Below are 13,021 nucleotides of genomic sequence, written 5' to 3'. Positions count from 1 at the left end.
CTTTAAAAGCTAAGGTTACTAAGAATTATATTTTGAAAATACCAAAAATGAGGAAACCTTTTGTAGTAACTTGCGATGCTAGTGTGGCACACAAATTGGATGTGTTCTCTCAAGATGGACGAGTAGTAGAATATGAGTCAAGGAAACGTAGGAGCCATGAAGAGAAGTATCCTACCCATAACCGCAAGTTGGCCGCAATTGTGCATGCCCTTAAGCATTGGAGACATTTGTTACTTGGTGTTAAGTTTGAACTTTGGACTGATCATCAAAGTTTAAAATATATATTCACTCAACCTTTGTTAAACAATAGGCAAAGGAGGTGGATGGACCTCCTATGCAAGTATGATTTTGAGATCAAATACATTGAGGGTAAGGAGAACTAGGTGGCTAATGCTTTGAGTAGGAGACCCTTGATTAATTCCTTGACTGTCATTTGGTCGGCGGACATAATGGAAAACATTAGAGCTGAAATTGAGAGAGATCCCTTTTAAGTGAGCATCCTAGAGAGAATTGCCAAGAATCCATCTAAGAGGGTTGAGGGAAAATATCATTTGGTGAAGGGGAATTTGTATTATAATGAGAGACTTTGTGTGCCTAGTGAATCATCTTTTAAGGCCAAAATTCTTCATGATTGTCATGATGCACCATTTTCTAAACATGTTGGATATAACAAAACATACAATAAGGTCCGAAAAGCTTACTTTTGGCCGAGTTTGAAGAGTGATGTCTAACGCTATATTAGAGAATGTTTGCATTGTCAACAAGTGAAGATTGAACAACATAGAATGCCAAGTCAAATGCAACCTTTAGACATTCCTTCTAGGAAGTGGGAATCAATTTCAATGGATTTCATCACTAAATTGCCCACTGCTAGAGGAGGATATGACACTATCTTTGTAGTTGTCGATCGTTTTTTACGAAGATGGCTCACTTCTTTCCTATGAAGAAGACAGATGGTGCTCTTGAGGTAGCCAAGTTTTGTGAAATAAATTTTTTATTTACATGGTATGCCTCAAAGTATAGTGTCTGATAGGGATTCAAAGTTCACATATAATTTTTGGCAAGCCACATTCAAAGCCATTGGTACTAAGCTTAGGATGAGCACCTCATTTCATCCTCAAACAGATGGGGAAACTGAGAGAGTAAACCAAGTGTTAGAGAATATTCTTAGAATGTATGTCAATGAAAAGCAAACCAATTGGATTAAATTCTTACCTTTAGCCAAATTTTCTTACAATATTTCATGGCATAGTTCCATTCAAATGACACCTTTCGAGGCCGTTTATGGACAAAACTATTATATACCCGTAAACTTTTCAGACCCAGAGAACCGAGTTGAAATTCCCAAAGAGATGCTTAAGAGGATGGATGAGGAAGTCAAGACTATTAGTAGGGAGTGTATCAAGAAGGCTCAACATAGACATAAACTCTATTATGACAAGAAGCATGCACTTAGTGAGTTCAAAGTTGGTGATATGATATTTTTAAAAGTCATTCCTAAGAAGAGTAACTTGATTCTTGGGAAGGACAGGAGACTATCACCCCGTTTCGCTGGTCCTTTTAAAATCTTAAAGAGGGTGGGAACATTGGTTAATGAACTAGAATTGCCTAGCAATATAAAAGTGCATCCTGTTTTCCATGTGAGTTTATTGAAAAGTTATATTGCTAATCCTTCTCATGTTTTGCAGGACAAATTTAGGATTCAGGAAGATGGGAGTTTGAGGATCGAACCTCAATACATTTTGGATAGAAGAACGAGACAACTTAGAACGATACATTTTGGATAGAAGAACGAGACAACTTAGAAATAGGAATATAGGAGACGTTTTGGTTAAGTGGGATGTATATCCCTTAGAAGATGCTTCGTGGTGGGTAGACTTAGATTCATTGCATGCAGAGTTTCCTTCATTTAAACTCTGAGGACAAAGTTCTCAAAGAAGGGGCGATTGTGACGCTTCATAATTTCGTATAAATATTTTTCGTAAATTTTTGTTGTAGAAAGTGTGTAGAATGTTTTGTTAGCACATCTAACATGTTTTAACAAAAATTTGTAATGCAGGAAATTTTTGGTTTTTTTGGTCATTTTCAGGTAGTCATTTTTGTAAGTGATTTTTGATTAGGTTAGAGTTGGAATTAGGATAAGTTTTGTATGAGAGAGTTTTTATGTTTTGTACATGGAACAATTTTGCTCACATGAAACCTTTGTGATTCACATTATTTTGTATCTACTTGGTGACTCCAAAGTGGGATTTGAGTGGTTTTATGCTAAAAATGTGCCCATTGCAAGTCCTAAACGGAGGTCAAGAATGAAGATTGAGCCTCAGACGAAGAGATACAAAGTCGAAGAGGAGGATGGAATCTTCGAGATGAGCTATTGAGCATCCTCATCGGATCACCAAGGCGCAAATGGTGCACCATAGAAAATTGCTATTTTTTTAGTGTTTTAAAAAAACGTAATCTCATGGGAATGATGACCGCGTATGAATAAAGCTTCTCAAACACGCTTTTTCCAAAAAGGGTAACATCGCCAAAAATATGGCACGTGGATTGAGAAATCTCCAAAAGGGCTACTTTTGGCTTTTGGGATGTGAATAAGAGGAATACACAGAAAATCAAAGAGGAGATTGAGAGTGAGAGTGAGAGTGAGAGTGAGAGTGAGAGTGAGAGTGAGAGTGCGAGTGCGAGTGCGTGCGAGTGTGAGTGTGAGTGTGAGATTTTCATGAGAGTGAGAGTGAGAGTGCGAGTGAGATATCTAGGGGGTGGTCAAGTGGTTCGAACTCTTTCCTTCAAGAGTGCTTCATACCATATTATTGTAAGATTTCTTGATTATATACAGAATTGTCCTCTTTCTACCTCAAATACGTTTGTGCAAAAATTCTATTTTCTTGAATTGTATTGTGATTATTGAGTGGGAGTGTCACATCTCATCTCAAATCCCATCAAGCTCACTTACTCTTTGGCATAAGAGATTAGGTGATGTAAACCATAAAAGCATCATGCACTTGAAAAGGAGATCGTCTTATGGAAGGGCTACCCATGCTATGGTTCAATGAGTAGGAAAGCACATGTCCATCTTGCATGTTTGGAAAGCAACAAAGAACTAAGTTGAGCAAAAACACTTACAGACCAAGGCAAACATTGGAGATTATACGTAAAGATCTGTAAGGTCCAAGATAAACAACATCTATTGGAGGAGGACACTACTTTGACATTTGTGGTGGATGATATGTCTAGAAAGGTATGGGTCTATTTCCAAAAGAAATTTAAGGTTAATGCTATTCTCTATTTCAGTAGTTCAATGTAATGATAGAGAAAGAATGTGGAAGCTACATCAAAACCTTGAGGTCAAATATATATGTTTGAGCATGGCATATGGTTTAAAGCAGCGCCAAGCACATACCATGAAGACATAGATGAAGGTCAAAGTTGTAGCCAATCATATGGGCTATCATCCTACAAAACCTCATCAGCACTAGCATCATAGGCAAGCATGGAGATATTATAGCTACAAACAATCATAGTTATGAAATAATTTCAAGATCTCACCTACGACCAACCAAGCTCATAGATCTATATATACCCAATGTAATTCGTTGTGAATATAGTGAGTAATACAAGGATAGAAAGGTGTATTAAGGACTGATCAATAAGCTAATTAGATTTTGGGGGATTGAGTTAATTCTCCCATGTATTGAGTTCATCTAATTCATTCTAAGTTATAGTGCACATGCATTAATCTTTCATAATACAAGCATTTTTTAGTCCAATCTAAAAGTTATATTATGCTGCAAAGTCTCTCTATTTGTGTATTTGATCTTGTTATTCAATCAAGTTAATCTCTATTTTCATCACTGCCTTCAAGCAATTCACAATGCTTTCAAGCAGTAAACAGTTTTTTATATAGCAAGGTTAGGAACCTTGGCATAGTAGAGGTAATTCAAGTTCTTTATTCGGAGCTGCATCTCCGTGGTGGTGAGGGGGTGGGGCCTTCAATGTAGCGAAAGTTGTAAGTAGGCCCTTTGCCTTCCATGTGTAGGAACTTGCACCAAGACACCTCCTTTTGATTGGCAAGAACTTGGGATTAGTGCAGATTTCTCTAGGTGCAGCCATGTATTCCCACCACATTTAGTGATCACTGTGACAAGGAGATACGGTGTATGTCACTCGGGGTGTATTCCTATGTGACCAGCGAGACTAGGTGCAACTATGTATTCCTGCCACATTGAGTGATCACCAAGGAGATAGGGTGTATGCCACTTGGTGTGCATTCCTATATGTGACATGCGAGACTAGGTAATCACTGGGGTCAATAGGCGTCGGTAGCTTGGGCTTCACATGTCTCCCCTATTAGGGGGGGAAGAAGTCTTGAGGCACAAACATATCACTGAGCCAAGATGAGATTCTTATTCTTGGGTGGATTTGGAAAACTAGAAGGTGGCAACACGAGGTTAAGGTTGCGGTTGGGGCCGGAGCCAACGATAAGTGGCGAGTTTAAGGTTCTTTCGTTCACTTGGGGAAAAAACATATGGATTATGGGATGGTGCGCATGTTTTGGGTTTCCTGTTTGGGTTTCTTTGGAAGGGAATAAGCCTGGGGGTATTGGTAGAACAAGGCACTACAAGGTGCGAGCGGGTTGGGCAAGGCAAAGGGTTAGGAAGGTCTTTGTCAAGGGCATGACAAATGGTGAGCATGTGTATGCAATAACATATCTTGTCTACCGTGCCAAGTTCGTGCAAGAGATTTGGAGCTTACTAGTGAAGGCTTTGGCCCGGCTGGTTTGTCAGTTGGCCAGAAAGTAGCTTGGTGAGGATGATGAGGGACACCCTATTCTGGTAGTTTCGGGCCATTTGATAAGTGAGGAAGGTGAGCACATGGGCTGAGGGCACCCATTCAAGGATGACTATGTCATTAAATTTAGCCCCATTGGAATTGAGGCTGTCGTTGATTAGGTGCCAAACCACAATCGTGGCTCCCTTCCCACTATGGAACTTGGATTCATGGACTAGAAAATGTAGGACTCAATGCACGAGATCCTCAATGAGTGGGATTACGCAGAGTGACCCATCTAACATCTCAACCTCCCTAGAATTGTACATACTATGGTAGGACTCAACGTAATGGAGGGAAAGAGGGACATCCAAGTCCCATAGGGATAGGTTTTGGAATGGCATGAGGTTGACCTTGTCTAGGAATGGGGCTACTTTAGGGAATTGGAGTATGGCATGGTTATCGAGGGGTTTTTGACCTGGCCATGGAGGCGGCAACCTTGGATGGAGCAAAGCATTCACAATTCTAAGGAGCAAAAGTCCTCTTGAATGGTGAGGCACATTTCAGTGAATGGATACAGAAGATCCAAAGCTCGATTTTGGGGATCTTGATGGAGGGGTGATGAGGTGGATGTGGCATCGTCTGCCATGATATGTACACAAAATTTCCTTATGCTCAATGGATTAAGTTCTTAGGTTTTGGGTAAGTGCATGGTTGTTATATGGTGAGTGCATGTTTGGGAGGTGTTTAGGATTGTTTGGGAAGATGCATTTGGACTTTCTAGGAAAGTGTCTACAAACAACTAGCCACACCAACTCTACCATTTGTGGGGAGCGCTCTACCCACTCATCAGTGGGGAGCCAATATAAGCAGAGCTAGTAAAATGAGGGTGAAGTGCTTACCTGCACTCACCGGTTTGTTGGCGAAGGCGTTGGTGGTTACTTGGCAAAACGTCAGTAGTAGGCGGGCCGAATGAGAGTGTTTGTGTTCCAATAGCTTCATGCCCATGGTGGTGTGGCCTTGGTGCTTTGCCAGGTTGCAAGTTGGTGTTGGAATTGCAGAAATTCCATGGGAGCTTGCATTGGGTGAGCAAGGAGAGCTATGGGGGGTGTATGTGAGTGGCATTTATAGTGCTAGTGTAGCATGAGTGTGATAGTGATTATAGATGGGCAAGATAGAGGTAGAATAGCAAACCCACGATTTTTTTCTCATTCATATGGCCTCTTAAATAGGCAAGATACATGGCTACAATTTTACAATGATTTGTGCCATTTGGAAATGACCTTTTGTTCATTGGCTTGTGCTATTGTACCCTTTTCTAATTGGACCACCTTGAATTTGCTCTAATGCTATTGGACCACCCTTTCTACCATTCCCTTTTCTTTCTAAAGGTGCCATTGGCTTTATGTAATGTGAGATTGTGTGCTCATAAGCACATAGCTAGCATCACTATTTTAACACCCCCCTTGATGCTAGGCTAGTCATGACCACCATTAGCCTATGTCACCAAAAAGTGTAGGTGTCCCCCCCCCTTAAGCTAGGCTCAACCAATGGTGTATTTATTATGACAAAAGGGTGTGGGATACTCCCCGCTTGAGTACCCACATTTGCTCATAGCACATGGAGTCACAAGAGGTGTAGAAGTTATACATAAATTGGCTCATTGAGCTTACAAATCATAATGGCTACTAAAAAAGCTTTTCCTCATTGAGGTCATATGAATCACATGGTGCATTTGATACAAAATTAGATAATTGCTTTTGAAAGCACTTGTTTGCTTCATGCCCAAATCTTTGACATCAAATGGAGCATTTTGTTTTACCTTTGTTCCTGCAATCTTTCTCCTCATGGTTGTTGTAGCCGCAATAGGTGCACTTGAGTCCTTGTGTAGCCATTTGAGGTTTTGGATTCCTCCTTGGAGCCATGAATGCTTGACCACAGATGTCCCTGCTTCCTTCTTCACCTTCATCTCCCTGTCCAATAGAGAGGCCTCAATATCATGCAATGATAAATTGTCCATATTTGATAGATACTCAACCAAATCACTATAACCTTGAATGTCACAACTTGCCAATAAAATGGCCTTAGCCTCATCATCTTCCAACTTCTTGTCAATGGAGACAAGCTCTTATATCTATTGATATGACTCATTACATCTTCATTGGGTTTTAGTTTAAGGCCATAGATTTGCATGAGTAATTTTACTTTTTGGAGTGTTTATCCTTGGTCCCAAATATTTTTTCCATTTCATCCCAAGCCTCTTTGCCCTTATTGATGCCACTAATGTTGTGGATTGTTTCATCCCCTATTGCAGAAGCAATTTGCCTTAGGGCTTTCTCATTTATCTCATCCCAGGCCTGTTTGCCCTTACTGATGCCACTAATGTTGTGGATTGCTTCATCCCCTATTGCAGAAGCAATTTGCCCTAGGGCTTTCTCATTTATCTCTTCCCATGCATCTCCTAAGGTATTCTCAGTGTCTCTCCCCTTTATTAGACCGCATAAATTCTTCTGCATTAATAAATACATGACTTTAGATTGCTAGGTGTGAACCCGAACCCATTAAATTTTTCTATTTCACTTGTGGGTGCCATTGCATGCAATGAGAAGATATAAGGAACTGTAAATGGCAAGGTCTTACCTCTTGGGACTCTCAAGGGCAGTGTCTATGCCTTACAATAAAAAATGTTCACTTGGGCTTACTAAAATGAGTGCAAAGATTTGATTTGGCCAAAATTAATTGCTTGAGCTAAACACCTTGCATGTGTGTGGGAACTTATGCAGGTTGTGTGCAAGGAGAATAATGTTTGAGGAAAGCACAAGAGAGGAGGAATAATGTGATAAAAATGAGCCTAAAATAACCCAAATTAAACTCCCAATGAGTGATTACTGAAGACTTTTGAAAAAGGAGTTTAAGTTGATTACCAGCTTCAATGGAAGCTTGAAGATGTAGACAATTGATCAGAAAAATGTGCCATACGGCCACATGGGTGCTTAGATTGCCACAAGACTCTAGAGGCTCTTATAAGGATATTAGGTGGACCTCCAACTCAAGCCGTTTTAGTTTAGTCCGCACAGTTTGCGAGAATGAGCTATTTTCCCAACCAAGCTAATCACACAATAATGGGCCTAATAATCATGAAATTGAATAATTAATATAGTAGAGAAGAGTATCCTAGTGTGCTCTAAGTGTCCCTAAGAGGATTTTTCCAATGGTTGAGTGCATAAGGAGTAATTAATGGATAAGGTGTGAGTGGTAGTGGATATGGCAACAAGAGGGTTGAAGCTTAATCACACTTAGTGAGTTAATTAGAGTGGATAATTGATGAAAAGGAGTAGAGAGATGAATTATGCAAGCTCCTATCATACAACCATGCTCTGATACCATGAAGAAATTCCATGGGAGCTTGCATCAGAGAGCTATGGTGGGTGTATGTGAGTGGCATTCATAGTGCTAGTGTAGCATGACTGAGATAGTGATTATAGATGGGCAAGATAGAGGTGGAATAGCAAACCCACAAACTTTTTCTCATTCATATGGCCTCTTAAATAGGCAAGATACATGGCTACAATTTTACAATGATTGGAGCCATTTGGAAATGACCTTTTGTTCATTGGCTTGTGCTATTGCACCCTTTTCTAATTGGACCACCTTGACTTTGCTCTAATGCTATTGGACCACCCTTTCTACCATTCCCTTTTCTTTCTAAAGGTGCCATTGGCTTTATGTAATGTGAGATTGTGTGCTCATAAGCACATAGCTAGCATCACTATTTTAACAGGAATAAGGTGGTTTTGTGTGATGTGGTTTTTGAAAAGATGCAGGGGGGAAGAGAGCTTGAGCTCTTGCAAGCACACACACACACTCACAAAACCCTAATAGAGAACACACAAGGTGAGAGGCTAAAATATTCTTCTTCTCTACTCAACACTCAACACACCATATACAAGATAAGAGTACACATAATATGAAAGGTACTCAACCAATACATACACGGGTTCTCTATAGTGTGAACCCGACTAAATGAGCTGGCGCTATAACTATGCCGGTCTCTAGAATGGCTGTCACACAGCCTGTCATCCCACTGGCCGCATATCTCCCATGATCTCACCAACCATGCCAGTGGTGTAAGTGTGGGGCCTATCCCCCAGGCGGGTCATCAGTGTCCACCGCCTCACTAGACGAGCTCGATATCTCAACACTCCCCCTCGAGCTCAACTCCATCTCATGTAATGTGATGCCAGCGGGCAAGCATATATCATCCAAGTGGTAGAGTCCTATCATGAAACGCAGTCGTCCAAGACCTTGACCCATCTAGGTGTGCTCCTAACACACCTGGTGTGAGGACAAAGGTAGCTCCAAAGTGTAATGGTTTACCTTGTTTTGCAATGCATGCGTGATACTTGATCATGTTTGATATTTGATTAGATATTGTTTGTTGAAGTACTATTTGTTGTGGAGCTTGTGAAGATATCACACAAGGTAATGTGATGCTAGCAATGGGCAGATATCGTCTGAGTGGTGAGTCCTATTGTGAAAGACGGTCATCCAAGATCTTGACCCATCTCAACAAACATGGTTGTGCTCCTAGCACGCCTGGTGTGAGGACAAAGGTAGCTCCAAAGTATAATCGACTAGATGTGTCGACAATCACAAGACTCTAATGAAAATGTAACCTCGAGTGTTCGTGCCTTGGGAATGGTATAGCCATCAAAATCGGCTCCTGTCGATCTGGGATATGAGACTTGTGGACTCCTCATCGGACAATAACACAAGTTGGAGTGCTCGGGCTGAGTGGTGTGAGAAAGAAGAGATGAGAGAAGAGACAATGTACTCAAGAACTCATCAATGAACCACTAGCCAACTTGATTAGAAATGAACTACAATGCCTCATATATATAGGAAAGTTCCTCCACCCAAAAATGTGTGTAAATAGAAAAAAATGGAAATGAATGCTATAAATCCCCAAAATGCCTAAAGGCTAAAGAGTGTGCCACTAGCGTGACACCATCTGGAGATGACACCTATCCAACACTTCCTCTTCAGGTCCAGATGGGAGGACCAACGCCAACGCGCTGAAGAAGATAATCCAAGGTAGGTCGAGGAAAAGGCTTAGTAAACAAATCAGCAACATTATCTTTGGTAGGACAATACTCAAGCTGAATGCGACCTTCAGAAATCCAATCATGAACAAAATGAAAATGAACATCAATGTGTTTGGATTGTCCTCGAATAACTGGATTTTTGGCTAAAGCAATAGCACTCTGTGAATCTGAGTAGATGAGTGTTGGAGTAGATGAACATCCAAGGTGATTCAGAACTTGAGAAAGAGCATCAGACTTCTTAGGTAAGAAATAAACCCATGATTTGCGAGAGAAGTCATCCACAAGAAGCATATAATACTTGGATCCACCAAACAATTGTACTTCCATAGGTCCTGCAAGATCAGCATGAATAAGCTCAAGTATGCGTGTGGCCCTATGAGTAGCCTCCTCTGGAAAAGAAGCCCGATGTTGCTTTCCTTGAGCACAAGAAGAACAAATATGATGGCGAGGTTTCTGAAGCTTTGGTAGACTTGTAACCATGTCATGTGAGACAAGATGTTGCAAAGTAGCAAGAGGAACATGGTCAAAGCGGAAATACCATAGATCACTATCTTCATTAGAAACAAGTGTTTTAGGAGAAGCAAATAATTGATGAAGATGAGACTCATGTGGTGGCAACTGTGTTGTAAAAGAGCTTATATGATAAAGCCCAGCATTTTGATAACCATGTGCCACACAAGAAAGTGACTGTCTATCAATGATTTCAATCACTTCATCATCAAAGTAAACCCCAAGACCTTTAGAAAAAGCCTTAGAGATAGAAAATAAGTTGGCAGACATCTTAGGCACATGCAAAACATCATGTAAGATAGCATCTCCAAAAGAAACATCACCAATACCAATCACAGGGAGAGACGCAGCATCACCAATGTGTACTGATGAAGAGATAGACTTATAGTTTTCCAATAAGGAAGAACTATTCGTCATGTGAGAGGTAGCACCACTGTTGGCAATCCACTCATCCACAGTATGCGTATCAAGATCTTTGATTACCACAAGTGATGTGTCACATGAAGAAGTAGAAGACATAGCAACATATGCAATCTTGGTGTTACCATCTTCCGTCTTGTCTTTGTTTTTGTTGTGAGAAGATGATGTAGAAGAACCCTTAGATTTGGATTCAAGTTCAGCTTTTACCTTCTTGGATGCCGCCTTCTTAGCAAAACAACTATCCTCCGTGCATGGCCACTACGACCACAGAAAGTGCACTCCTTGGAAGAATCCTTTGATTTGTCCTTGTCGCCTTTGGTTGAAGAATCTTTAGCATTGGAATTAGAGCCTTTGCGTTGATCGTTCCCCTTGCCTTTGCCTTTGCACTTGCCTTGGCTTACAAAAGCCGAGTCCTTTTTGTTTTGCTTGCGAGTAAGGCACTTATCATGAAGAAGACCCATAGTCTCTTCAAAGGAAGGGAAAGGAACTCAAAGAAAGATGTTATCATTCAAAGATGTTATCTTTGAACGATTCAAAAGAAGAAGGCAATTTACCAAGTAGCTTGTGGACCGGATTGCTTACCAATGAACCAAACTCTTCAAGTTACCACTTGATTCGATTGAATTTTCCAAGCTTCTCCACTATGTTGTCGGATTCGGAGATAGAAAGCTTATCCAAATCTTCTTCCAACTTAGCCATCTTAACCGTTGAAAGTCTTCCATATTGCATTTGTATAGCGTGCCATAATTGTTGAGCCGTACTCCTTGTAGAGAGAAATTGAGACACAACCGCCAATGTAGACATGCCATGCACAAGTAAAGCTTTGGCCTGTGCATCCATATAGGTTTGATATTGAGAAGGCACCATATGAGGAGAAGTGATTATAGACCACACCCCGGCGCTGTATAAACAAGGACCAAGTGTGGTAGTTGTTTGGGGTAAGCTTTTGTGAATCCGAAAGACTTGGAAGGCTCAAAGATTGAGTGAATGGGTTAAAGGGCTGATATGATTGAGTGGGGAGAGGAGTAGTAGTGGAAGTAGTAGAAGAAGGAATCATAGTACATGAAGTTGCCATAAAAGGCATAGATGATGTAGGGGGATATACCATAGAGGGCATAGAAGTATGTGGATAGGAAGGCATAAAGGACAAAGAAGAAAGAGAGAAAGGATCCGTAGAAGGTAATGGATATGACGGAAAAGAGAAAGTAGAAGCACCTATCGAAGAAGGAATTGCACCAACTTCCGTTGTAGTAGTTGCCAGTCCAACCGTCGTAGGAGATGTAGGATCCATAGTATCTTCAAGTTTGCCTTTGTCTTTTGGAGTAGAGAACTTCCGAGATCCCATAGGGAGAGGAGGGTGGGAAAACACAAGGGAAGAAGTGTCGTACCTCCAAAAAACACAGCCAGTAGATGGGTTGTCCACCACCAAGGAAGTATCTCCAAAATATGCACAAAGATAGTGCAAAAACGCAGCGACAAAACGCAGCCGATATATGAACAAATAGACTCCATAGAAACCACCAAAAGAGGGCTGAGAATGTAGCCTTAGGTAGAAGGAGTATGGAGGAGTTGATTGTCCACAAAAACGCAAACACAAAGTGTGTAGCAGCAGTCGCCCACGAGGTCCTGGAAGAAGCTCCTGGTTGAGCCCCATTGTTTTTCCACATAGCTCCTGTGTGCTTGGCTACGCCTCATGCAACTCCTTTTAAGATCTAATTCTTCTCATAGTAGATCTGCTAAGGAGAATCCAAGTATAAAAATCAATAAATACAACATACTATGAGAATCCAATTACACAAATCATACTCACAAATCTATATGGTACTATGTTTACAAGAACAAAAGTATACTTCTAAGAGAAGCCCGAGAAGTGTGTGAACATGAAAATATGGTCATATTATATATATAAATTTACATATATCTATACACGTGTGTTTACAAAAAAAAGTGAGATACACTTTTGTAACCCATCAATGAAATCCACATCTTAACAAGCTCTGAAATCAATTTGTTAAATGTTCACAAATCAAACTTTGCATCAAAATACAACATACTATTGAGAATCTAACTACACAAATCTATGGCACTATGTTTACAAGAACAATTGTATCCTCCCGAAGAAAGGCCATTCCTTAGGTCTTGTAAACTTTTAAGAGAAATGTGTCCACCCATATGAAAATGTAGCTATATCACACACACACACACACACACACACACAC

The 13,021-nt window shown here is 40.6% G+C and overlaps 1 protein-coding gene across 1 annotated transcript; it reads left to right on the top strand.

Annotated features, from left to right (window-relative positions):
- Window positions 1–1,364: 1,364 nt before the first annotated feature.
- LOC147626071 (uncharacterized) lies at window positions 1,365–1,920 on the top strand. Its single transcript, XM_086817895.1, has 2 exons — window positions 1,365–1,739; window positions 1,777–1,920. The coding sequence occupies exons 1-2, from the start codon at window positions 1,365–1,367 to the stop codon at window positions 1,918–1,920; spliced, it is 519 nt and encodes a 172-aa protein (XP_086674021.1).
- Window positions 1,921–13,021: the final 11,101 nt, after the last annotated feature.

Source organism: Cibotium barometz, chromosome 23 (genome assembly GCF_041138505.1).
Source record: "Cibotium barometz isolate CiBa-2024 chromosome 23, ASM4113850v1, whole genome shotgun sequence".
Taxonomy (NCBI): Eukaryota; Viridiplantae; Streptophyta; class Polypodiopsida; order Cyatheales; family Cibotiaceae; genus Cibotium; species Cibotium barometz.
This window is presented reverse-complemented; position numbering and strand designations above follow the sequence as displayed.